This window comes from Equus asinus, chromosome 14 (genome assembly GCF_041296235.1).
Source record: "Equus asinus isolate D_3611 breed Donkey chromosome 14, EquAss-T2T_v2, whole genome shotgun sequence".
Classification (NCBI taxonomy): domain Eukaryota; kingdom Metazoa; phylum Chordata; class Mammalia; order Perissodactyla; family Equidae; genus Equus; species Equus asinus.
Window position 1 is genome coordinate 13,002,520 of NC_091803.1, and position 23,968 is coordinate 13,026,487.

A 23,968-nucleotide genomic window follows, 5' to 3' on the forward strand; every position below is an offset into this window, starting at 1 on the left:
CAGTGGTCTGTGGATCACCTACATCAGAACTTCTGGGGAGCTTGTTTCCATGTCAATTTTTAGACCTCATCCAGACCCAGTGAATCAGAGTCTCTGCCTGGAAATTTGCATCAAGGCTTCATCATGTCTGGAGGCACATTGCTCCAGTGTTGGGTGACATTCACTTTGACACTTGATTAAAGTTCACTAGCTTAATATACTGTAAAGTTTTAATTTTCTCCGCGTAATTAGTAAGTAACTAATGGGAGAAGCCTGTGAGATTGTGTAAACATTCTGTTTATCTTCAAAATCACCTACTAGTTTTATTAATGTGGATCTTTTTTTTTTTTTTTACTGAAACTGCTATTACTGTGATGGTTGCAAAATGATAATTTTCTAATTCCATCATTTATTCTACATTTATGTGTTGAGTTTCCCTTTTAAGAGATAATTTTCCATTCTCTCCAATTTATTTATTTATTTGTTTGTATCTCTATAATCTCATTTATTACTAATTTAATCTTTTCCTACTTAATTCTTTATTTTGTTCCTCAAATTCTCTCAGATTTGTCCAATGGAATCTCTTTCAGGTGGGCTCCTGTGTCCTTTTTTAATATTCTTCCTTTTGAAATTTTACTTTTCAAGTACTTTATCTTTTAGTGCAACTTTAGATTCATGGGCAAAATTTAGCAGAAGATACAGAGATTCTTCACATACCTCCTGCCCTAGGTACATACAGCTTCTGCCACTGTCAAAATCCCTCACTGGAGTGGCACATTTGTCACAATCAATGACCTACGTTGACACATTATTACCACCAAAAGTCCATAGTCTACATTAGTGTTCACTCTTGGTGTTATACATTCTATGGGTTTTGACAAACATATAACGACATATATCCACCATTATGGTCTACTGAGTATCACGTATCCTTTTCACCTATTATTTTCTGATCATTTCCTTGCTTTCTGATGCAAGACATTCCAGATTTTTTTGTATTTCTCCTGACCAGACTTGCAATCAAGCATTTCTCCAAGGAGCCTGGTTCCTTTTAGTAAGAAATGGTATTTAGAAACAAAAATGTGTCCTCTTGTTTCTGATCATTTATAGTAGCTCACTGCTACTGAGGGTGTCTTTGCTTCTAAACCCTCTCGGTGGAGGTAGCTAAGAACATCAAATATTTTTACACAGATATGACAAACATAAATATTTCTGTATCTACCCATAGCCAGTGATGTAAACATGCTCTGTCTCTGTCTCTCTCAAAAAAGTCTCTGATTCTAGTTTATTTCTATGACGAGAATACTCCCATATGTTCAATTTCAAGTTACTAATGGTTTGACAAACACTTCACAGAATTCCTGAACATTTAACAATTGGTCCCTAGACAGCAGTGATGATCCGACTCCAAAACAAGAGTATAAATATAATATATCTATGTCTAATGCTTACATCTATTTCTATCTTTCTCTCTATCTGTCTCTCTCTATCTAGTCCAATACAGCTTTCTGTCGTGAAGGAAATATGCTATATTTGCACTGTTCAATATAGAAACCACTAGACACATGCCGCTATTGAACACTTGACATGTGACCACTACCACTGAAGAACTGAAACTGAAATAGTATTAAAATTTAATTGGTTAAAATTTAAATAGCCACATGTGGCTACCACATTGGACAGCACAGATCTAAACTTGGAGTATCATGAGATTCATACTAACCAGAGGAAAGAATATGATCACTGAATTTACCCACAACAGCATCACGGAAATCGTCATTGGGAAACCAGCAATTTGTAGTCCTTTCTTACACTTACTTTGAAAAGTTTTTAGTTTTGAATTTAATGACTATGATTGGTACCATGTTTATTTCAGTGCTCTAAGAATCTAAATTTCCTAATCTAGTCTCAATCAAATAGATTAGAGCCTGAGCATACTTAGTGTCTTTCAGGAGAAAAACTAAACTAAAGGGAGGCCAACTTATAATCACAAGGGCAGTTTTCTGAGCATAAAGTAGACAAAGAGGGGCAGCATATGCTGAGGAAGATGACATTCAAGCCATTAGTGAGTAAGCATTGTCATTACTCCTGCTGGACCCTATTTTTCTACATTTCTTGCTGGCCAATGCCCTCTACTGACACGTTCTTTCTTCTCCTATTTTAACGTTGTTGACTAGACTAAGGTCAGTTACAACTCTTCTGGCATTTTGTGTGTCTCTGTAGTTGCTGTATATATCTGAGGTCTTCCATTTCAAGACTTGTGCCCCAGGTCTTCCAATACCTGATGCCTCTCAAGTACAATCCATGCTTTTCAAGCTAGGTTGTGCACACAAACCACTACATCTTGTGAAACTTCAGATTTTGGTTAGATAGTTCTAGGGCAGGGGTTGAGATTCTGTGTTTATAATAAGCTCCAACGTACTGCTGAAGCTTCTGGCCCATGGGCCACGCTTTGAGTAGCAAGTGTTTATCTTTAGTGCAGTGTTATTCTCTTAAGTTCCCTCAAAGATGATTCTATGAAAAATCCTTTAATTTTCTCTACAATTAAGCCTTAATATTGAAAACTTTCTTAAAATTTTTCAAGTTATATTTTAGCTAGAGTAATTTAAGTTTTTCCTTGGGGGAGGATGCTACCCCATATTACTTATATAGTTGTAGTAAAGTACTTTTCGGATTCTCCAAGGGACATGCTAATAACACTGTGTATGTAAGCCAGAAATGCTATTTCTTAAATTACCCAGCTGTGTTGGTGGCATAATACAGGGTCTCATACCAGGAGCAGAAGGCCAAGAATAGTATAGACCTTGGGAAAAATAGGATTAAGATAATTTTTGCCTTTTTCTGGCTTGGTCAGATAGCCATCAGAGTGCAAACCACTCTCAATTTGACTGTGAATTGCTTTTCTATTTTTTCTCTAGTGGTTTGGTAGTTTCATTTGGATTTCTAATAATGTAATCTGTGCTGTTTTACAATGACATGCTTTACCTAAACTGTCTTTCCTCTCCTTTTAGCTCTGTCTGATCTGGAGCTTGTAGCCCAATCTATTATATTTATTTTTGCTGGCTATGAGCCCGTCAGCAGTTCTCTTTCTTTCCTTCTGTATCTTTTGGCCACTCACCCTGATGTCCAGCAGAAGCTGCAGGAGGAGATTGATGCAACTTTCCCCAATATGGTGAGTGGATGATACCTGGAGGGAGGGGGAAAGTGAAGCTTTCACAAGAGTATCTCCTCACCACTTCCTAGAAGTGGTGCAAGAAAGCATAAATATCATTTCTTTCCGTGCTATTTAGGGAGGATCTAAAGAGACAAAAGCAAAGAGAGAAACCTAGGTAGTGTATTCTGCTCACATAAATATGAGATCTTTGAAAAATTGCTGGTCCTGGCATATCAATTGTCTGTTCCCACAATAATGTTAAGTAAAAATCACAAAACCTCAGTGGCACCTAACAATAAGTTATCTCTGTTGATATTGTTGATATGATCCACACATCTCTCAAAGTACAGAAAATGAGTCTGGGTGTGTTCTTCTCCAGGCAATGGTAGAGGCAGAGCATGAAGCCCAGTCCTGTGGGTGTCTTTCAAAACTGCCTGCATCACAATTAGCCATAATTCCATTGGTTCAAAGCAAGCCACATGACCAACCCCAGAGTTATAATGGGAGAGCACCACAAGGGTAGATGGCAAAGGCCATGAACATAGGAGCGAATGGAGAGTTGGAACCATTAGTGTGATCACCCTGGGTAAACTTTGCAGACAGAAGAAGCCTGGTGTACAGGAAAGAGCATAGGGTAGGAAACGGAAGACACGACTTTGAGTCCTAACTATGGTTTTGACAAGTCTTATGAAGTTTCTGAGTCATGGGTCCTCCAAATATAAGGTAAGGAGACATTTTAGGGCCTATGTAAATTAGAGATTATCTGTATTCTCTGATAAAGCCCATCTTATGATTCTTTTGATTACAGTATAATAGGTAACTTAGAGACAGAGACTAGCTAAGCATTGTGTTCTACCTTTCTTATGATAATAATTACAAGGCATCAACAATACTAATAAATAACATTCGCTTCATACGAAATATGTCTGTTCTAAATGCTTTTTATTTATTAACGAATTTAATCTTCATAAAATTCTGTATCAGTTAGGAAAGGCTAGGTTATTCCTCAGTAACAGATTACTCATCAATCTCAGTGACTTTGCATAGCAAAGGTTTACTTCTATCTCACATTTAAATGTCCAAAGGAGGTTAGTGGAGGATGGGAGTGGGAGTTTCTATTCCACATAGTTACTTGGGGATATGCACTACGATGCTCTGCCTTCTTGTAGCTGATTATCTGGAACATGAGGACTTCGTGTTGGCTGAAGAATAAAGAATAGAGTGATTTTTTTTCAAATGTTTTGTCCCCAAACTGACGTACATCACCTCAGCTCACAGCCTATTGTCAAAGCCCGTTTCTCCTACGTTCAAGTGGGCTGAGAAATTTGGGGGACTACATGGATGTTGGGTGAGCAGTGAATATCTCTGCCACACAGTGCTGTGAAATGTAAACTCTAATTATCTCCATGTAACATATCAGAAACTAAGCTGCAGTGAGATGAAATACCTTTCATACACTAGTCATACAACTAGTGATGAAGAAGCTGAGCTGTGATCCAGGGTGTCTGGTTCCTGAGCCAAAACCTTAACCTCTGCAATATTGCCTCTTCAATATAACACCAGATGATAGCCACATATTGTCCACACAGTTTTAAGATCTCTGCCAAAACTGGAATTCTTTGCAGTTGTGAAGACACCTGCCCTCTGGGGCTGGAGTGGGTTTTTCAGATCTTCAGAGCTTAGAGTCAAATCCTGAAGTGACGGTTAGGAGACTGTTCCAGCAACAGTGGGTGGGGCTGAGAGTGAGGATCTGGTGTTCTTAAAATTTTCAAGAGAAATGAAGTTGTCTGTCCTGGTAGCATTCCTTCTTATCCTCTCTTTGTCATATTTGGTTTAGAACGGTACTAGTTTCTCCTCAAGTTATTTATAGAGATTTTGTATAATTCAGTGTTTCCAAATTTTTTATATATAAGCTAAAGTGTTAGCAAGCAGGATTTTCAACTGAAAAACTTTATGTGGAATTGAGGATTTGCTCTTTTACACGTTCTCTTTCCTTGGTAGAGATATGTGGCCTGTCCTTTGAAAGGGAACAGTGACTTCAGTGTATTTTACTTAAGAGTAAGGGTCATAATATATTAGGCACATTTGTTCACATGAGAAAAGAAAATTCCTACATGGTAATGTGAGGGATTTTGGGACCTATTTAAAAGATTGTCCCAACAGTCTCCCATAGTCATAGCTACTCTACACATCTCAATGAGCCATCGAGGAGGTCAAAGGAGATGACAGATATTAAAGTGTCTATAACTGCTAAGGTCCTTTACCAAAATAAATTTTTTTTTTTACTCCTAACATTTCAGTAGTCCTGCATAAGCTGAGTGGAAAGTTGATCCCATTTCTCAGTTTATCAAAATCTGTTTCTTTGTTCCCAGGCACCTCCCACCTATGATGCTCTGGTACAGATGGAGTATCTTGACATGGTGTTGAATGAGTCTCTCAGATTATTCCCAGTTGCTGGTAGAATTGAAAGGACCTGTAAGAAAGATGTGGAACTTGGTGGGGTATTCATTCCCAAAGGAACAGTGGTGATGGTGCCATCCTTTGCTCTTCACCGAGACACAGAGCTCTGGCCACAACCTGAGGAGTTCCATCCAGAAAGGTACAAGGCCCTTGGGAAAGGGAACCCATGTTGGTTCAGGCTGGTTCAAGGATATTCTGATGCCTCTTAATATAGATGACAAACCTGTGATTGTACAATCTTTTATTTGTACATATTTTAATTTTTGTATGTTTTTTAATCTCATTACAAGCATGATCATTATTTGTTTTCAAAATTTTACAATCTTTAGACTAGATAAAAGAAAATTATAGGCGTCCACAGTTCCGATACTTTAAGAGCAATCTCACTGATAGTGTGATGTATGTCTTTATGGACACGGTTCTTTGCATATATTAATTTTTAGAAATTAAAGTTGTGTTATATTGATTTTGAACTGCTTACTTTATGTAACAGTAAACTATAAACAACATCCATGTTACGCTATATGTGTTTGTGTGTGTAATTTTATGCATATACCATTATTTGGTGAACTATTATCTGATTTTAGGAATATGGACTTTTGTTTCCTTTATGGTTTTCCTTACTGCTCTCTTCAGTTCTCTGATTTTGCCACAAACATTCCTACATTCTATTTTTTTAAACATTGTTACGATTTACTCTATGGAATTTTTTATGGAAAATTTTCGACATACACAAGTATATGTGTATTTGACATATACACACCGTATTCCCTACACACGTCTTTGGAACTGTTTTCATGCATCTATATGTGCCCAACAAAACTTACCCAGCAACCATCAACCCATGTCAGCTACCCAATCCAGACACCGCTGCTACCCTTCTCCTAACTCTAATGTTATTTTAAGGCCCATCATATGAAATTTTCTTGAATGTTCTCCAAAATATGAAGGCTCTTTAAAGAATACATAACCACAATGTCATTATCACTTTTTCCAAATCCACATTTTTTCCTTAATATAATAAAAAATTGAACAATGAAATTTGGATAAAACATGAGTCTAACCTTGAAGGAATTTAAAGCCTAGTGGAATGCATAGACAAGGAAGTCAGTGATTATGCTATTGTAGAGTAGCATCTTACTCCTATGACAATCATCTGATATGAGCTATTCTATGGGAGACAGAGAAAGAGAGAGACAGGGAGGAGTGGGGAAGGGGAGGAGGGAAAATGGCAATGAAAATAATGGGAGACATTTCTCCTGCTTCTTTCCTCCATGCGCACATGACCAACATAAGTTAGCTCAGGTAGAGACCTACTTTTCCTTCAATCACTCTCATTTCTTTTTGTGAACATCTCACCACCCTGGAAACAGTTTTAATGTTTAAAGATAAATTTTGTTTTTACACAGCATTTGACTCATCTCCTCAACAAGACTGAAAGCTCCTATAGAGTCATGGGAATGGAAAGGATCTGTAGCTTTTAACTGTCTCAGTAAAATACCGATAGCAGGATGTCAATGACTACCCACAAGGGCATCTTGTATACCATTGGTTGAGAAGTCTAAGTGAAAACTCCAAACCTGTAGTTCTTGTGCTGTTTATGTTTCAATAACTTGTTTTCATCTACTATTGTGGATCCAGGTTCAGCAAGGAGAACAAGGACGGCATAAATCCTTATATATATATGCCCTTTGGAAATGGACCCCGAAACTGCATTGGCATGAGGTTTGCTCTGATGAACATGAAAGTTGCTGTTGTCAGAGTGCTGCAGAACTTCTCCTTCAAACCTTGTAAAGAAACACAGGTCAGACAGTTAACTTCCTACATAAATAATGTTTTATTGGGAGGTTTTTTTTTCTTTTTTAACTGAAGGAGTATCTCTCTACATATATATATATATATATTCTACATATATATATTTATTTAATATATATTTTTATATATATTTATATTTATATACTTATATATATTTATAAATATATATTTTTATATATTCATATATATTTATTATATATATAGATAGATAGATATATAAAAGAATGTATTCTATTCAAATAGTAATTCATTCTATTGGCCAGAGAATCTATTTTGAACCATCTGTGAACTTTAGGGATCCTTTGTTCTGGATTGCTAAGACTGTGGCTTTATAAAGACCTAAATGTAAAAGTCAGGTAGAGTCAACACAGCGTGTGTGATTATGCCCAGTACTTTGAAGCTGAGCAAAGTTTTAAATTTGGTTTCAAGTCCCCTGGAAGGAAGGGGAAGTGTGCACAGTCAAGACGTGCAGTGACTACCACGTCATGACTTTTGAAGGATGATCTTTTCCACCAGAACTTACTAAAGCTTCATGACAGTGGTTTTCAACCACTCTTTTTATAATGAAATAACCAGGGGGCTTTAAAAAATCCTATGCCAGGGAAAAGGGGGGGGTGGGGGTAGGGCACAAAGGGGGAAGTGGTGTACCCACAACATGACTAACAAAAATGTACAACTGAAATCTCACAAGGTTGTAATCTATCATAACATTAGTAAAAAAAAAAAAATCCTTATGCCTAGATTGTCTCAGAAATTGTAAAATAATTCTCCCAGAATGTGGCTTAAAAGCATCCCCATAGTTTCTCATGTGCAGCCTAGGTTGAGAATCATGGATTGAAAGCATTTATACCAGATGTGAGGGACTTCCATAGTCCAGGGTCATCCTGCCTCTTTGATCTCACCTTCCAGGAACGCTGCTCCAGTCTGTCTTTTATGTCCTAATAATGACTCAACGAATATTCTTCCTGCTTTTCTCCACATTATGTTCTCACCTTTCAAGTCCTCCTTCAATACCCAAGCCCCTCCATGGAGTCTTCCACTCACAGTCTAGAGCCCACCCTCTCCTCTGCTCTATTATTAGTTACTGCAGGCTGATGTCATTGGTCAGACCACCTAACTTTATACTTTGTCCTGAAACAAGCCAGTTTTGTTCTCTATGTTTTCTTTGTACCTATGAATATCTTTAACTTTAGCACCTCACATTATTGCTTTCATAGACTACCAACGGTGCCTTGCAGTCATCCAGTAAATGATTAAGGAGTAGTTTGAAGTTGATTTAGAGCTCTTGGAGACAAATTTTAAACAATTTTAATTTGAAAAATTTAACAACTGACATTTGTGTATGTGCATATTGTGTGTGTCTGTTTGCAGAGGATACGTATGCCATTTGAAATTATAAAATAACGAGGTTTTATATTTATGGAAAGATGTGGACTCTGTCCTCTGGAGAACAGAACAGAAGACATTGACTCATATCAAGCAAGGCCCTGTGATAAGGCTTATTTCTGTGACTTATGCATTTAATATACAGTTCCTTCTCTTAAGTATGCTTTCTTCAGGTAGAGGAGGATAGAGATAGTTTCCATCTCATTTGTGACTTTAGGGAAGCTGTGTGGCAGTCCTGTAAGTGTGAACCAACAGGAGACCAAGTCCTGAGAAAAAACAGGTCTCTCATACACACGTGATGGAGCAGACACTCCCTGTGAGCTCCCAGTCATCCACAGGCTGGTGCTTCTCACCCTTCATGGCAATTTACTGGTATTTTATCAACTGAGTTCAGAAGGTTGCTCTTCTGCTGGGTCCCACAGCACTGAAGGGGTGACTGAGTGAGAATGGAGCTAAAAGTATCAAAACACTGTAGGTCTTCAGAACTTCACCATCTGCCCTGCACATGGGAGCCAAGAGATATTAGAGAATAGGCAAAATGCTTCACAAAGACCTCTTCTCACCATGAAGCTGGATGAGTTCCAATGGAAGAGGTGACTGGACTCTTTAGAAAGTCAAGGATGGTTTATACAACAAAAAGGTGTAAGGCCCATTCAGGATTACATTGCAAGTGCTAATGTATACAAACTTAATTCTATATGGCTTTTAAAAATAGTTTGCTATAATGCTTCAGATTCTGGTTTAAATTTTAAATGTTCATCTCTTTTATTTAAAATGTAGATCTAAAAGGAATACAAACCAGAATGATTTAGTGTCCAGCCTGGTGCAGAATACATGTTCAATAGATAATTTTTTGAATGAATGGACAGCTAAAACTTTCAGTATCCAATCTGACCCAGCTTATAGAATCAATGTAAATAATCAAAGATACATGACACTAAAATTAATGTCCACATGTTTGTGAAGCATTATTTTCCTTAATGTAGCTTGTATACTTTGCTTCTGTTCTTGGTGGGACTTCATTACTCAGTTCTCATGTGCTTTTTAACTGTTTCAGATTCCCATGAAATTAGTCACTTATGGATTTCTTCAACCAGAAAAACCAATTGTTCTAAAAGTTGAGTCCAGAGCTGGGACCGTGAGTGGAGCCTGACTTTCCCTGAGGTCTTCTGCTTTGGTCTTCAAGGAAGCTGTATCCCAGAACAGGAGAGACCTCGATTTACTTTGTGAATGAAATCCAGAATAAAGATTATCTTAACCTACTCCACTTGATGGATGCCTATGGATTCTTACATTCATTGAGCTTTCTCAGTGTCTACTTAGAGTATCACATGTTTGTGTGATATAAAGGGGGGGACAAAGTAAGTGCCAGATATGTGGACTCAGCTTATCTGATTCTCCATTCACCCCCAGTTAGTACCATCTACTCTTCCTAAGCACTGATCAAGAATAAAACTTTCTCAACAATTTTATCAACAAACTTTAATGAAAACAAGAATTATTGTAGTGATTGTAGTAGAGACATTTATATCACATTTTCATTTTGAATATTCTATAAAGTTTTATATTAAACAAGTTTATAAACATCTGTTTACAAAAGTATTATCTGATGCCTTCATACATATTAGGGAGAATCTATAGAACTGAATCTGTGATCCAGTAACTAAAGATTTTCAAGCATCACAATCACTGGTTGAGTGGGGCCTTTTTCAGGGCTCCCATTTGATTTTTAAGGTATGTGAGAGTTAATCCACCATGACTTTGCATCGTGCTTGGAAAGTGTATTCATAGTTTAATTCTCCAATTTTGGGGGCGAATATTTTTTATAACTCTCATCCGAGGCACTTATATTATTAGTTTTGATTAAATGTTTTTATCGTACCTCCCATGACTTTGTTGATGGTTGGCAACATGTTTTCTTATACCTCTTTGCACTTTATCCCCAGCTCCCAACTGTTTTAACACAAGAGAGATGAAATAAGGAATGGTTGATAGGTCAGTTGATTGGGCAGAGAGGCTACAAATATTCATCAGTCTCAGTGGGTATCAGCAGGTGCAAAGTTCTTCTTTTTCCTTTTCTGCCCCTTCCCTCACCTTCCTTCTTCTCCCTTCCCTTCCCTCCTTTTCCCTTTCTGGATAATTCAATCCTAAAGCCAGTAGGTGGCACACAGCAAGGTGAGCAGCCTCACGTTGGGAAATGGGAGCAAAGAAGGGAGTCAAAGTGTCTCCAAGTCAGAGACCAAGTAGTGTGGGGAGGCTGTGCACATTGAGGGGTAGTTTGGAACGAGTGTGGGAGCCCAAGCAAGGTGCGAAGGGGGTCCCTGTGAAAAGATGGTATGGCAAGAGAAGCCAGAGCCTCAATAGGGTGTGGAGAACAAAAGTAGGGTGTGGACGGTGTGATGAGTGGAAAGTGATAGAGTCAGGATTGGCCATATAAAGGGGGATTGATCAAATAAGTAATTATATTAAGGATGACGAGGGCCAGGTTTCTCACTGTTGGAGAATAGAGTCTCTGACTGTAAAAGGGAGAAAATCAGAATGAACCCTGTGGTATCAGAGATTGGAACTGAATGTATCAGTGTAAATTCATGCTTTTCTTTATAGATAGATTATTGATACATAATAGATAGGGGTGTGCATGTGTGTAGAAATAAAAACTATCTTTCCCTACTTATCTCTACTGTTGTGGCTTAGAAACAGTGACACCCTAATAGCAGTGAGTATACCTGGTGCCACATCTTGGCTTATAAATACCATTTTCCACTACAAGGAACTAGGACTCCTTAGAGAATTCCAGGACTGGGATGAAGAAAGCACAAGATGAACCTCAAACATCTTGTTGTGCTAGAGAGCAAGAGAATGCTAAACAGTGATGGGGAGATGTCAACAAGACATGGAGACCAGCCCTAGGGCCTTCCACTGACCAAATCGGGCAGTTTAACAATCATAATAAAGAAGTTCTCACTGCATGATCAGTGACCCATTGAATAAAAAAGGAAAATGTGTACATACATAAATATATAAATAAGTGGATAATTTGTAGTTCAACAAGGACATTTACACAGTTTCAAAATACTGCTGCTCAAAATACCCATTAATTACCAGGAAGAAGGGTAGCTTCACAGTAGAAAAACCTTGCAGATAGCCCCTTAATCAAGTGGTCAGAAGATACAAACTTTTGGTTATAAGATAAATAGGTACTTGGGGATGTAAAGTACAACACAATGTCTATAGCTAACACTGCTGTGTGGTATACTTGTAAGCTACTAAGAGAGTCAATTCTGAAAGGATGCCCTCTGCAGGCTCTGTTCTCACGGTAGGCATAGAACATGGCCCTTGTCCTCAATTCTGTGTTGGAAGAGCTGATGCTGTACTTACCACATCCTAAGAGTTCACAGGGAAAAAATGTTTTGGAATACATAAAATGATGAATGTTAGCAAAACTAATTGTGGTCATCTTTTCACAGTATATATATATGTCAAGTCATTATGCTGTACACCTTAAACTTATTCAGTACTGTATGTCAATTATAGTTCAATACAACTAAAAATGATTTTTATTATATTCTAAAATACGTGCAACAATTACTAGAGTGAACTGTTAGAATATTTTTGCCATCTCAGGAACCCTGTATGTTTTAAATACCACCCCTCCCACTCTTAGTCCTAAGCAATCAATCACTAATTTACTTTCTGTCTCTATAGATTTACCTAGCTTGGACACTTTATATAGATGGAATCATAGAATATGTGGTCTCTTGTGGCTGCCTTTCTTCATTTAGTATAATGTTTCCAAGGTTCATCCATGTTGTAGCATATATCAGTACTTCATTATTTTCGTGGTTGAATGATATTCCATTGTATGGGCATATTACGTATTGTTTATCCATTCATCAGTAGATGGACATTTGAGTTGTTTCCACTTATTGGCTATTGTGAATAGTGCTCCCATGAACATTCATGTGCAAGTTTTTTGGGTTTTTTTTTTGATACCTGCCTTCGGTACTTTTGGGTATGTACTCAGGGGTAGAATTGCTGATTATATAATTACTCTTTGTTGAACCACTTAAGAAACTGCCCAACTGTTTTCCACAATAGCTATACCATTTTATATTCCCACCAGCAATGTGTGAATGTTGTAATTTCTCCACACGTTCACCAACACTTGATCAACACTTTTCTATCTTTTTGATTATGGTCATCCTAGTCTGTGTGAAGTGATATCTCATTGCAGTTTTGATTTGCATTTCCCTAATGCCTAGTGCTGTTGAGCAACTTTTTACATGTTTGTTGGCTAGTTCTATAACTTCTTTAGATAAATGTCTATTCAAAGTGTTTGCCCTTCTACAGTTGGTTGTTTGTCTTTTCATTCTCAAGTTGTAAGAGGTCTGTATATATTCCAGATAAAAGTTCCTTTTCAGATATAGGTTTTGAATTTTTTTTCAATTTTGTAGGGGTCTTTTCACTTTCTTGATAATGCTTTTCAAAGCAGAAAATTTTTAATTTTGATGATATACAATTTGTGAATTTTTATTCTATTGCCTGAGCCTATGGTGTTATATCTAAGAATCCATTGCCAAATATGAGATCATGAAGATTTATCCTTGGTTTTCTTCTAAGAGTTCTATAGTTTTCTTTGTTTAGGTCTTTGATCCATTTCGAGTTTATTTTTGTATATGAAGTGAGGTAACAGACCAAATTCATTCTTTTGCATGTGACTATCCAGTTGTCCCAGCATGATTTATTGAAAAGAGTAATTTTCCCACAGAATGGTCTTGGAATCCTTCTCAAAATTTTGTTGATAATGGACATGTAGGTTGATTTCTGGACTCTAAATTCTATTTCATTGATCTATATGTTTAATCTTATGCCAGTATCTCAATGCCTTGATTATTATATCCTTGTGGTAAGTTTTGAAATTGGGAGTGTGAGTCCTACACCTTTCTTATTTTTTCAAGATTGTTTTCACTATTCTTGGGCCCTTGCAATTCCATACAAATTTTAAGTTCATCTTGTCAATTTCCATAAAGAAGCCAGGTAGGATGCTCATAGAGTATGTGATAAAGCTGTCAATCGATTTGGGGAATTATTGCCATCTTGACAATATTAAGTTTTCTGATCCATGAACATGGATGCTTTTCTATTTGCTTAGGTATCCTTTTATTTATTTCAACAATATTTGCAATTTTCAGAGCATAAATTTTGCACTGCTTTTTAAAAAGTCTCTTTCTAACTATTCTGTTCTTTTTGTTGTTAATATAAATGAAGTTCTTAATTTCACTTTTCAATCTTTTTTTTTTGCAATGTATAGAAATACAATTGATTTTGTATATTGACCTTGTATCCTTGAATGCTGCCAAACTTGTTTATTACTTCTAATAGGTTTTTAGTGGATTCCCTAGGATTTTCTGTATACAAGATCATGTTATCTGGTAATAGAAATAGTTTTAATTCTTCATTTCCTATATAGATACCTTTTATTTCTTTTTCTTCCTAATTGCCTTGGCTATAAACTCTAGTACAATGCTGAATAGAAGTGGTGAAAGAGGCATCCCTGTCTTGCTCATATCTCAGGGGAGAACATCCAGCCTTTCGCTATTAAGTACAGTGTTAGCTATGTTTTTTTTGGTGGATTCCCTTTATCAGGTTGAGGAAATTCCCTTGTACTCTTAGTTGGTTGAAGTTTTTTCTTTAACACAAAAGAGTGTTGGATTTTCTGAAGTTCTTTTTGTGCATCTATTGAGATGATCATGTGTTTTTTTGTCTTTTGTTCTGTTAATGTGCGGTATTATACAGCCTTGCATTCCTGGAATAAACCCCATTGGTTACCCTGTATGCTTCTTTTTATGTCGCTGGATTGAGTTTGTTATTATTTTGTTGAGGATTTGTGCAAACATGTTCATAAGACATGTTTGTCAGCAGCTTTTTTTTTTTTCTGTGGTGCTTTTGTCTGGTTTAGTATCAGGATGATACTGGCTTTATAGAATTAGTTTGGAAGTATTCCTCCCTCTTCTATTTTTGGGAAGAGTTTGTGAAAAATTTTTCTTACTTCTTTTAAAAATGTTTGATAGAATTCCTCATTTAAACCATCCAGACATAACTAACTCAATTTTCGTTTACTCGTTACAGGTCTATTCAGATTGTCTATTGTTTTTATTGGAGTCTCAATGGTTTCTAACATTATGTAAATTTCAAAAGTACATCATTATGTTTCAACTTGTTTATAAACAGCATCATGTTCACCACCAAAAGTTTAGCTGCCATCTGTCACCATACACATGTGCCCCTTTACCCCTTTTGCCCTCCCCCTTCACCACTCCCCTCTGGCGACTACCACATATTGTCTATTTCTTTTTCAGTCAGATCGTGTAGTTTGTGTTTTTCTAGGAAATTTTCCATTTCATCTAAGTTTTCTGGGCATTCAATTGTTCATAGAATTTCTTCATAGTGCTTTTTATTTTTTAATGTCAGTAGTAGTGTCCCCTTTTTCTTTTCTGATGCTCTTAAGTTGATTCTTCTCTCTGTTTTCCTTGGTCAATCTACCTAAAGGTCTCTTTGAAGCATCAGCTTTTGGTTTCATTGATTTTCTCTATTGGTTTTTATTCTCTATTTCATTAGTTCCTCCTCTTGTCTTTATTATAGCCTTCATTCTGCTTGCTTTAGTTTTCATTCTTTCTTCCTTTTTCACTGCTGTAAGGTAGAAATTTAGGTTATTGACTTGAGATCTTAGTTCTTTTTAAATGTAGAAATTTGTATTCATTAATTTTCTCTGAGCACTGCATTTGCTACATCCAGTAAGTTTTGGTATAACATGTCTTCACTTTTATTTTTCCCAAAGCAATTTCTAATTGCCCTTTGACTTCTTCTTTGACCCATTGGTTATTTAGGAGTGTATTGTTTTATTTCCATGTATTTGTGAGTTTCCCAATTTTCTTTCTGTTATTTATTTCTCATTTCATTCCATTGTGGTTAGAAAACCATCATGTTTTATTCCTCTCCTGACTCCTTTTATTGAACAGCACAATTAATTAAGGTAGCAGACTATGGTCTGGTTTATCCAAGAAACTCTAGTCCGAGAGATAAAAGGTTAAGTGGTCAAGGAATTTAATCTTGTTCTTTCTGTCACTTCAAAGATGCAAAAGGGGTCATTGATCTCACTGCTATAGTGATGGCTAGGAAGTCTGAGCAAAGATGATGGAGGAATTGGCTTATGGTTGAGAAGCTTGGTGTCTTTTACTCTTTTGATTGGTAAAGCAAATTATAATTGCTCAAGGTGAAATTTTCATTTTCATCATGCTTTCTTTTCTCTTTTTCCCTACAGCTCTCTTTCCATTTCTTCGCCCAGTTTATGAAGCATTAAATATCAGTGTGTTTCCAAAAAGTGTAACTGATTTTTTCATAAAATCTGTAAAAAGGATGAAAGAAAGTCGCCTCAAAAATAAAGAAACGGTAAAATATGGTGGTAGTTACACGAAGCTATTCACTTTTCATAATTTATTGAGCTGTACTCAGGATTTGTGCACTTCGGTGTATTTTTTTTCTGGTGGGGAGATTTCTAGGTTTTAGGACAGGAGAGTTCTAATATTTTCAGGAAAATGAATAAGGTGGAGGATGGGGAGGGAGATAAAAAATGAATCAGAGGGCAATGTTTAAAATTTAATAATATGCATGACAATTAGTATGTCACTGCATGAATATTGATGAGGTAAAAAATTTATCACTTCCTTTCAATAAATTATCAAAGTCTAAAAATTTCTGTTTAAAATTATTTATACTTAAATTACATTACAATTTTCCCAGATCTTATACTGGGAAAAAAAATCACTTTCATTCCAGGCCTCTTATTTTACGCATTCTTTAATGGAAGCCCCCATCAGGCTACCTGGTGGAGTATAGTCTATGTTATATTTGAGCCCCCTCATAGTGGACAGAAGTCTTCTCTGGGCATTGAGGCTGCAAGATGGCTAACCCAGCTTTGCCTTCATAAGGCCTGGAGTTCAACACAAGGATGTCTACAGGTCAAGGAGAAAGGGTTGGGTACCCCCAGGATGTTACTGAAGACCATGTAGTGTTCTGAGAGGGTGAAGCATTTGAAGATGCTGGCATAAAAGCTTTCAATAAACTCTGCAAATATCAGAGAATTAATCTATGTGGGCATTCATTTAAAATTAAGGCTGAAGAAAAACAGGATTGAAGTCAGGGCCTTTTTCTTGAGCAAGCAGGCATGATGACAGGAGCAGGCAACTCTTTGGCCAAGAAGCTGTGTTCAAAAGCCAGAAATGCTGAAGCAACATCCTGTTCCAGATTTTTAGCTGGATGTTTTTGTTTACCGGTGACTCAGGCAACATTAATCAGACTCCTGGACTTAAAGGGCCATATTTTCAGGAAAGAGGTTAAGCACTACATTCCTGATATATTTCTGACTTCACAAGTGTCTTTCTGTCATTGAAATGTCTCTTTCTGCTTCCAGAACCGAGTGGATTTTCTTCAGTTGATGATTAACTCCCAGAATTCCAAAGAAATGGACACCCATAAAGGTAACCAAAGAAGGCTTCAGAGGACCACTGACGGGGAAGTGCAGGGGGAGGGAGTGGTTCTGAAAACATGAAGGAAGTTTTCCAGACAAATGACTTTTTAAACCAAACTGAAGAAAGACACATGTTCAGATATTAATAGTAGCCAGAGACACTTTCTAGAAGCATGTAGGCAGAATTTTCTTCAACGCTTGGAGGGCAACCTTATACAAGTAGTTCATGCCCCAAAGTCAATCAGTGGTCTGTGGATCACCTACATCAGAATCTCTGGGGAGCTTGTTTCCTTGTCAATTATCAGGACTCATGCAGACTCACTGCATCATAACCTTTGCCTGGAATTTGCATCAAGGCTTCAGCACAGCTGATGCCCTTTGCCCCGGTGTTGGTGACCTTAACTTGGACTCTTGGTTGAAGTTGTGTTCACTAACTTAACCTATTGTTAAATTTTATTTTTCCCTTTTTAATTAATAAGTATCTTTTGGAGGAAGCCTTTGAGAACATGTTAACATTCTGTTCCTCTTCAAATTTCACTTAGTACTTTTATCAGTGTAGATGTTTTTTGACTGAAACCATTATTACTGCAATGGTTGTTAAATGATGCCTTTCTAATTCCATCCTTTTTTCTACATTTATGAGTTGATGTTCCCTTGTAAGGGGAGATTTTCATTCTCTCCTTTACATTTGTTTGTACATTTATATCAATATGATCTCATATATTGCTAATTTACTCTCTTACACCTCTTCCTTCCTTCCTTTCTTCCTTCCTCCCTTTCTTTCCTTCTTTCTTTCTTTCTTTTTTGGAAGACTGGCCCTGAGATAACATCTCTGCATGTCTTCCTGTATTTTGTATGTGAGAAACTTCCACGGCTTGGCCTGATGAACTGTGTGCAGGTCTGCACCCGGGATCCGAACCCGTGAACCCAGGGATGCTGAAGTGCGATGCACGAACTTAACCACTATGCCACTGGGGTGACTCTCCATCATTCTTGATTTTGATTCTCAAATTCTCTCAGGTTTGTCGTCTGGAAGCCCTTCCAATTGGGATCCTCAGTCCTTTCTTTTTTCGTCCTTTTTGTAAATTTTATTTTTTCAATTGATTTTATTTTTTAGACTACTTCTAGATTCACAGCGATATTGAGTGGATGGTACATAGATTTCCCGTTCAACCCCTGCTCCTTCCTCTATGATACAGTCTCTACACACCTTCTTCCACTATAAAAATCCCTCGCCAGAGTGGTACATTTCTAACGATGTATGAATCTATGTTGACACATTATTTTCACCAGAAGCCCATAGGTTACATTAGGGTTCACTCTCAGTGTTGTGCTTTCTATGGTTTTTAAGAAACGTATAATGATGTATACCCATCACTATGGTATACAGATTATCCTGTGCCTTTTCACCTATCATTTTCTGACCACTGCCTTGCTTTCTGATGGAAGACATTTGAGGTTTCTCTTCTATTTCCTGTGACTAGCCCTGGAATCAACCATTTCTCCAAGGAACTCCACTTCCTTTTAGTGTAATGGTACTTAGATAACCAAATCGGGTGTCTAGGAGTGCTCATTGCTACTAGGGTTTCACTGCTTCTAGATCTTCTCAGTGGACAAAGCTAAGAACATCAAATATATTTACACAGAACTGATAAACATAAATATTTCTATATCCACCCATAACCAGTAATCTAAACATACTCTGCCTCCCTAAAACAGGACTTGATTTATAGTTTATTTCCATGACATGAATATTCCCATATAGTTAATTTAAAGCTACCAGTTGTTTGACAATCATCTCATATAATTTCTGAATATTTAATAATTGGTACTAGAGTGCAAGTATGATCTGAGTCCAGCACACTGCTATAAATACATCTATATCTATGTCTACATTTAGTTCTATCTAGCTGTGTATTATCTATATATCTATCTATCTATCTGCCTATCTATCTGGTCCAATGCAACTCTCTGCAATGAAGAAAATACTATATATCTGCACTGTTCAATGCAGTAAACACTCGATACATATGGCTACTGAAACTTGACATGTGGCCAGTGTGAATGAAGAACTATATCTTAAGTTATATTTATATTTAAGTAGTCAAAATTTAAATTTAAATTTAAATAGACACATATGGCTACTATATAGGAGAGCACAGCTCTAAACTTTGAGTATCATGAGGTTCATGTTAACCGATGGAAAGTTTTTGGTAGTTGAATTTACTGACAACAGCATCACAGAAATCATCATTGGGAGATCAGAACTCTGTAGACCTTTTTTACAGTCATTTTGTAGAGTTTTAGTTGTAAAATACATGTTTGGGGAAGGTACCATGCTTATTTCAGTATTCTGGGTGTCTAAAGGTCCTAATCCAGTTCCAGTCAAATCGATTAGACCCTGACCATGCTTAGTTTCTTCCAGGAGAAGGTCAAAAGGGAAGACAACTTCGTATCTCAAGGACTATTTACTGAGCATAAAGTAGAGCCAAACAGAGCCCGGATGTGCTGAGGAAGATGACAGTCAGGCCATGATTGAATAAGTATTGTAGTTCCACACAATGGATCATATTTTTCTATGTCTTATGCTGGTTAATGCCGCCTATTGACACCATTTGTCTTCTGCTATTTTAATGCCATTGGTTAGACCATGGTCAATCATCACTCTTCTGGTGTTTTTTTTTTTTTTCTGTCTCTGTAGCTTTGGTACATATCTTGGATCTTCCATTCAAAGACTTTACCCAGGTCTTCCATTACCTGGTGCCTCTCATGGTGCTATCCATGCTTCTCAAGCTAGGTTGTACACACAAACCACCATACCTTATGAAAGTTCAGATTTTGATTTGCTAGTTCTAGGGTGGGCGTTGAATTTCTGCATTTTTAATGAGCTCCCAGATGTTGCTGATGCTGCTGTTCCATGGACCACACTGAGTAACAGGAGTTTATCTGTAGTCCAACATTATTCTCTTAAATTCCCTGAAACATGTTTAGAGGCAACATCCTTTAGTTTTCTCTACAATTAAGCCTTAGTATTGCAGACTCTCTTAAAAAAATTCAAACTATATTTTATCTAGAATAATTTAAATTTTTCCTGGGGGAGAATGCTACCCTACATTACTTGTAGCTAAAGTACTTTTAGGATTCTCCAAGGGACTTACTAATATCAGTGTATATGTTAGATAGAAATGGTATCTCTTAGAAATTACCCAGCTGTGTTGGTGGGAGTGTGGCATAACCAGGAGAAAAGACCAAAAATACTATAGACCCTTGAAAAACTGGATTAAGACCATTTTGGCCTTTTCTTGGTTGTGTTAGATAGACACCAGAGTGCAAACCATTCCCAGTTTGACTCAGAACTACTTTTCTGTTTTTTTCCCTAGTGGTTGGGGAGTTTCATTTGGATTTCTAATCATCTGAACTGTGATGTTTTATATTTACATAATTTACTTAAAATAACTTTCCTCTCCTTTTAGCTCTGTCTGATCTCGAGCTTGTAGCCCAATCTATTGTGTTTATTTTTGCTGGCTATGAGACTACGAGCACTTCTCTTTCCTTCCTTATGTATCTTTTGGCCACTCACCCTGATGTCCAGCAGAAGCTGCAGAAGGAGATTGATGTGACTTTCCCCAATAAGGTGAATGGATGTTACTTGGAGTGGGGGGGGGGGGAGGAGGTGAAGCCTTAGCAAGAATGTCTCTTTACCACTTCCTAAGAGAAATTTGCAAAAAGAGTGTGTCAATTCTTACACGTGTGCTCTTTAGGAAGTGTGTAAAGAGACAAAAAAAAAAGGGGGGAGAGAAATCTAAGTAATGTATGCTACTCACATAAATATAAGATCTTTGAAAAAAGTGCCGGTCATAGTGTTCCCACAATAATACCAAGTAAAAATCACAAAATCTCAGTGGCATCTAACAATCAGCATTTATTTGTCAAGTTTCTGGATAGTTATCTGTGTTGATGTTGGCTGGACTTGACTTGTTCTGGCTATTGTCTGATCTATGCTGGCCTTAGATAAGCTGGATAGGCTGACTCAGTTCTGCGTGTGCCCCACATAGTTCTCATACTCCAGAAAATTAGCCCGGACCTGTTCTTCTTAGGGCAATGGCAGAGTGCAAGAGGAAAAAGCACAATTATATGGGTACCTTTCAAAACTGTGCTTTCATAACAGTTCGCCAACATTCCATTGGTTCAAAGCAAGCTAGATGGCCACCCCAAGAGTCAGAATTGGAGGCCCCACAAAGTTAGATGGCAAAGGGCATGGACACAGGAAGGGGTGAATTGGGACTATTAGTGCAATCTACCACGATGGGTAAACTTTGCAGACTACGAGAAGCCTGGTATACAGGGAAGAGCACAGTGTAGGAAAAGGAAGACATGACTTTCCTGAGTGTGGTTTTGGACAAGTTTTATGATCTTTCTCAGTCATAGGTCCTTCAGATGTAAAGTAAGGATACAGTTTAGGGCTTACGAAAGTAGAGATTCTTTCTTTTATCTGCTTAAGCCCATATTGGGATTCTTTTCATTGCAATATAATGAAAAGTTCACTTAGAGACGGAGACGAGCTAAGCATTTTGTTCTCCCTTTTTTATAGTAATAATTACAAGGACAATAACAACACAAATAGCTAACATTTGCTTCTTAGTATACATGTCTCTTTTAAATGATTTCTATTTATAAATGAACTTAATATTCATAAAATGCTGTATTAGTCTGGATAGGCAATCTTATGCCTCACTAAGGGATTAGCCCTCAATATCAGTGGATTTACATAGCAAATGTTTACTTCTAACTCACATTTACATTTCCAACTGGACCCCAGTCCAGGATAGGAGTGGGAGTCTCTGCCCCACGTAGCGCTCAGAGATACAGGTTGTACATCTCTACCTTCTTATAGCTGGTTATATGGAACATGAGGCCTTCCTATTGGCGGAGGAATAAAGAAGTAGATTGTTGCTCACTGGCTTTTCAAATGTTTTTTCCCTGAACTGACATACATCACCTCAGCTCACAGCCCATTGGCAAATGTGATTTCCCCCAAGTTCAATGGGCTGGGAAATGTAGGGGATACATGAATGTTGGATAAGCAGTGATGTCTCTGCCACACCACCTTATGAAATGTCAGCTCTAATTGTATCCATAGAAGATATCAGAAGACTGAACTACAGAGAAATGAAAGAACTTTCACATGCTAGTCATATAACCAATCATTTAATAAGGTGTCTGGCTCCTGAGCCAAACTCTTAACCTCTACAATATTCCATCTTCAATATAATACCAGGTGATAGCTCATATTGTCCGCACTGTCTTAAGATCTCTTCCCAAACTGAATTTCTTTATGATGAGAAGAGACCTGGCGGAAGTGGGGCTGAAGTGTGTTGTTTAGATTTTCAGAGTTTATAGTCAAATCCTGAAGGGCCAACCAGGAAACTGTTCAAATAACAGAGGGTAGGGCTGAGAGTAAAGTTCTTGTTACACCTTTTCCTAGAAATGAAATTGTGTGCCATGGTATCACCCATCTTAACCTTTTTTGGGTCATGTTTGGTTTAGAAAGGAACAGGTTTCTTCCCAAATTACTTATAGAGTTTTTATATAATAGAGCACATATCTTAAAATTTTATATATATAACCTAAAGAGTTAACAAGTAGTATTTTTCAACTAAAAAACCTTAAGTTCAATAGGGAATTGGCTTTTTTATACGTTCTCTTTCCTTGGTGCAGGTGTGTGGTCTCTCTTTTGAAAGAAAACAATGACTTGGGCATATTTCACTTAAGAGTAAATGTTATAGTCCATTAGTCACATTTGTTCACAAGAGAAAGAAGAAAAGCCAATCTGATAGACGTGCTAATGTGAGGGATTTCAGGCCTTGTATAGAGGATTGTCCTAATGGTCTTCCATAGTCAAAAATACTCCACACATCTCAATGGGCCACTGAACAGGTCAAAGGACATGTAGATATTAAAATGCCTAGGAATGCTAAGGTACTTTATCAAAATAAATTAATCTTTTGTGCACCTAACACTTTCAATAACACTGTAGAGCCTGCGTGGAAAGTTGATCCTAAATCTTACTTTATCAAAATCTGTTTCTTTTTTCCCAGGTACCTCCCACCTATGATGCCCTGCTACAGATGGACTATCTTGACATGGTGTTGAATGAATCTCTCAGATTATTCCCAGTTGCTGGTAGACTTCAGAGGATCTGTAAGAAAGATGTGGAACTCAATGGGGTGTTCATTCCCAAAAGGACACTGGTGACTGTGCCAACCTTTGTTCTTCACCGAGCCTCAGAGTTCTGGCCAGAGCCTGAAGAGTTTCGTCCTGAAAGGTACAGGGCCCCTGGAAAAGGGAACCGGCTCTGATTCAGTCTGGTTTCAGCATATTCTGACATCTTAGTATAGATGACAAATTTGTAATTGTACAATCATTTATTTGTACATCTTTTTATTTTAGGGAGGTTTTTTTATTACAAGAGTGGTTATTATTTGTTTTCAAAATTCTACAAACCGTAGACTAGAAAAAAGAAAATTATAGCTGTCCACAGTCCCAATACCTTAAGATAGGCCTTGTTAATAAGGTGATGTATTTATGTATGGAATTTTTTTATGCATATATAAATTTTTTAAAATATGGAATGATATTATATTTTA

At 37.2% G+C, this 23,968-nt stretch overlaps 2 protein-coding genes across 3 annotated transcripts in view; both read left to right on the top strand.

Annotated features, from left to right (window-relative positions):
* LOC123276766 (cytochrome P450 3A12) overlaps positions 1-23,968 on the top strand; it is a 54,329-nt gene that overhangs the window by 18,617 nt on the left and 11,744 nt on the right. Inside the window, exons 10-13 of one of the 2 annotated variants that reach the window (XM_070484306.1) lie at positions 2,991-3,151; positions 5,506-5,732; positions 7,235-7,397; positions 9,852-10,061. In XM_070484306.1, the coding sequence (XP_070340407.1) occupies positions 2,991-3,151; positions 5,506-5,732; positions 7,235-7,397; positions 9,852-9,947 (647 nt within the window). In that variant the 3' untranslated portion in view covers positions 9,948-10,061. Of the gene's footprint in view, positions 1-2,990; positions 3,152-5,505; positions 5,733-7,234; positions 7,398-9,851; positions 10,062-23,968 lie in introns of those variants that run through there. The other variant, XM_070484307.1, reaches the window with a different exon arrangement.
* Positions 15,674-23,680, top strand: LOC139040238 (cytochrome P450 3A12-like). Its single transcript, XM_070485370.1, has 4 exons — positions 15,674-16,243; positions 17,265-17,331; positions 20,795-20,955; positions 23,420-23,680. Exons 1-4 carry the CDS (start codon positions 16,088-16,090, stop codon positions 23,678-23,680), a joined length of 645 nt encoding a protein of 214 aa, XP_070341471.1. The 5' UTR covers positions 15,674-16,087.

Coding starts and splice junctions, on each gene's coding strand:
- LOC139040238 (XM_070485370.1), top strand. CDS start 16,088: ATGCTTTCTTTTCTCTTTTTCCCTACAGCTCTCTTTCCATTTCTTCGC. Junction 16,244..17,264: donor GCCTCAAAAATAAAGAAACG/GTAAAATATGGT, acceptor TTCTGCTTCCAG/AACCGAGTGGATTTTCTTCA. Junction 20,956..23,419: donor ATGTGACTTTCCCCAATAAG/GTGAATGGATGT, acceptor CTTTTTTCCCAG/GTACCTCCCACCTATGATGC.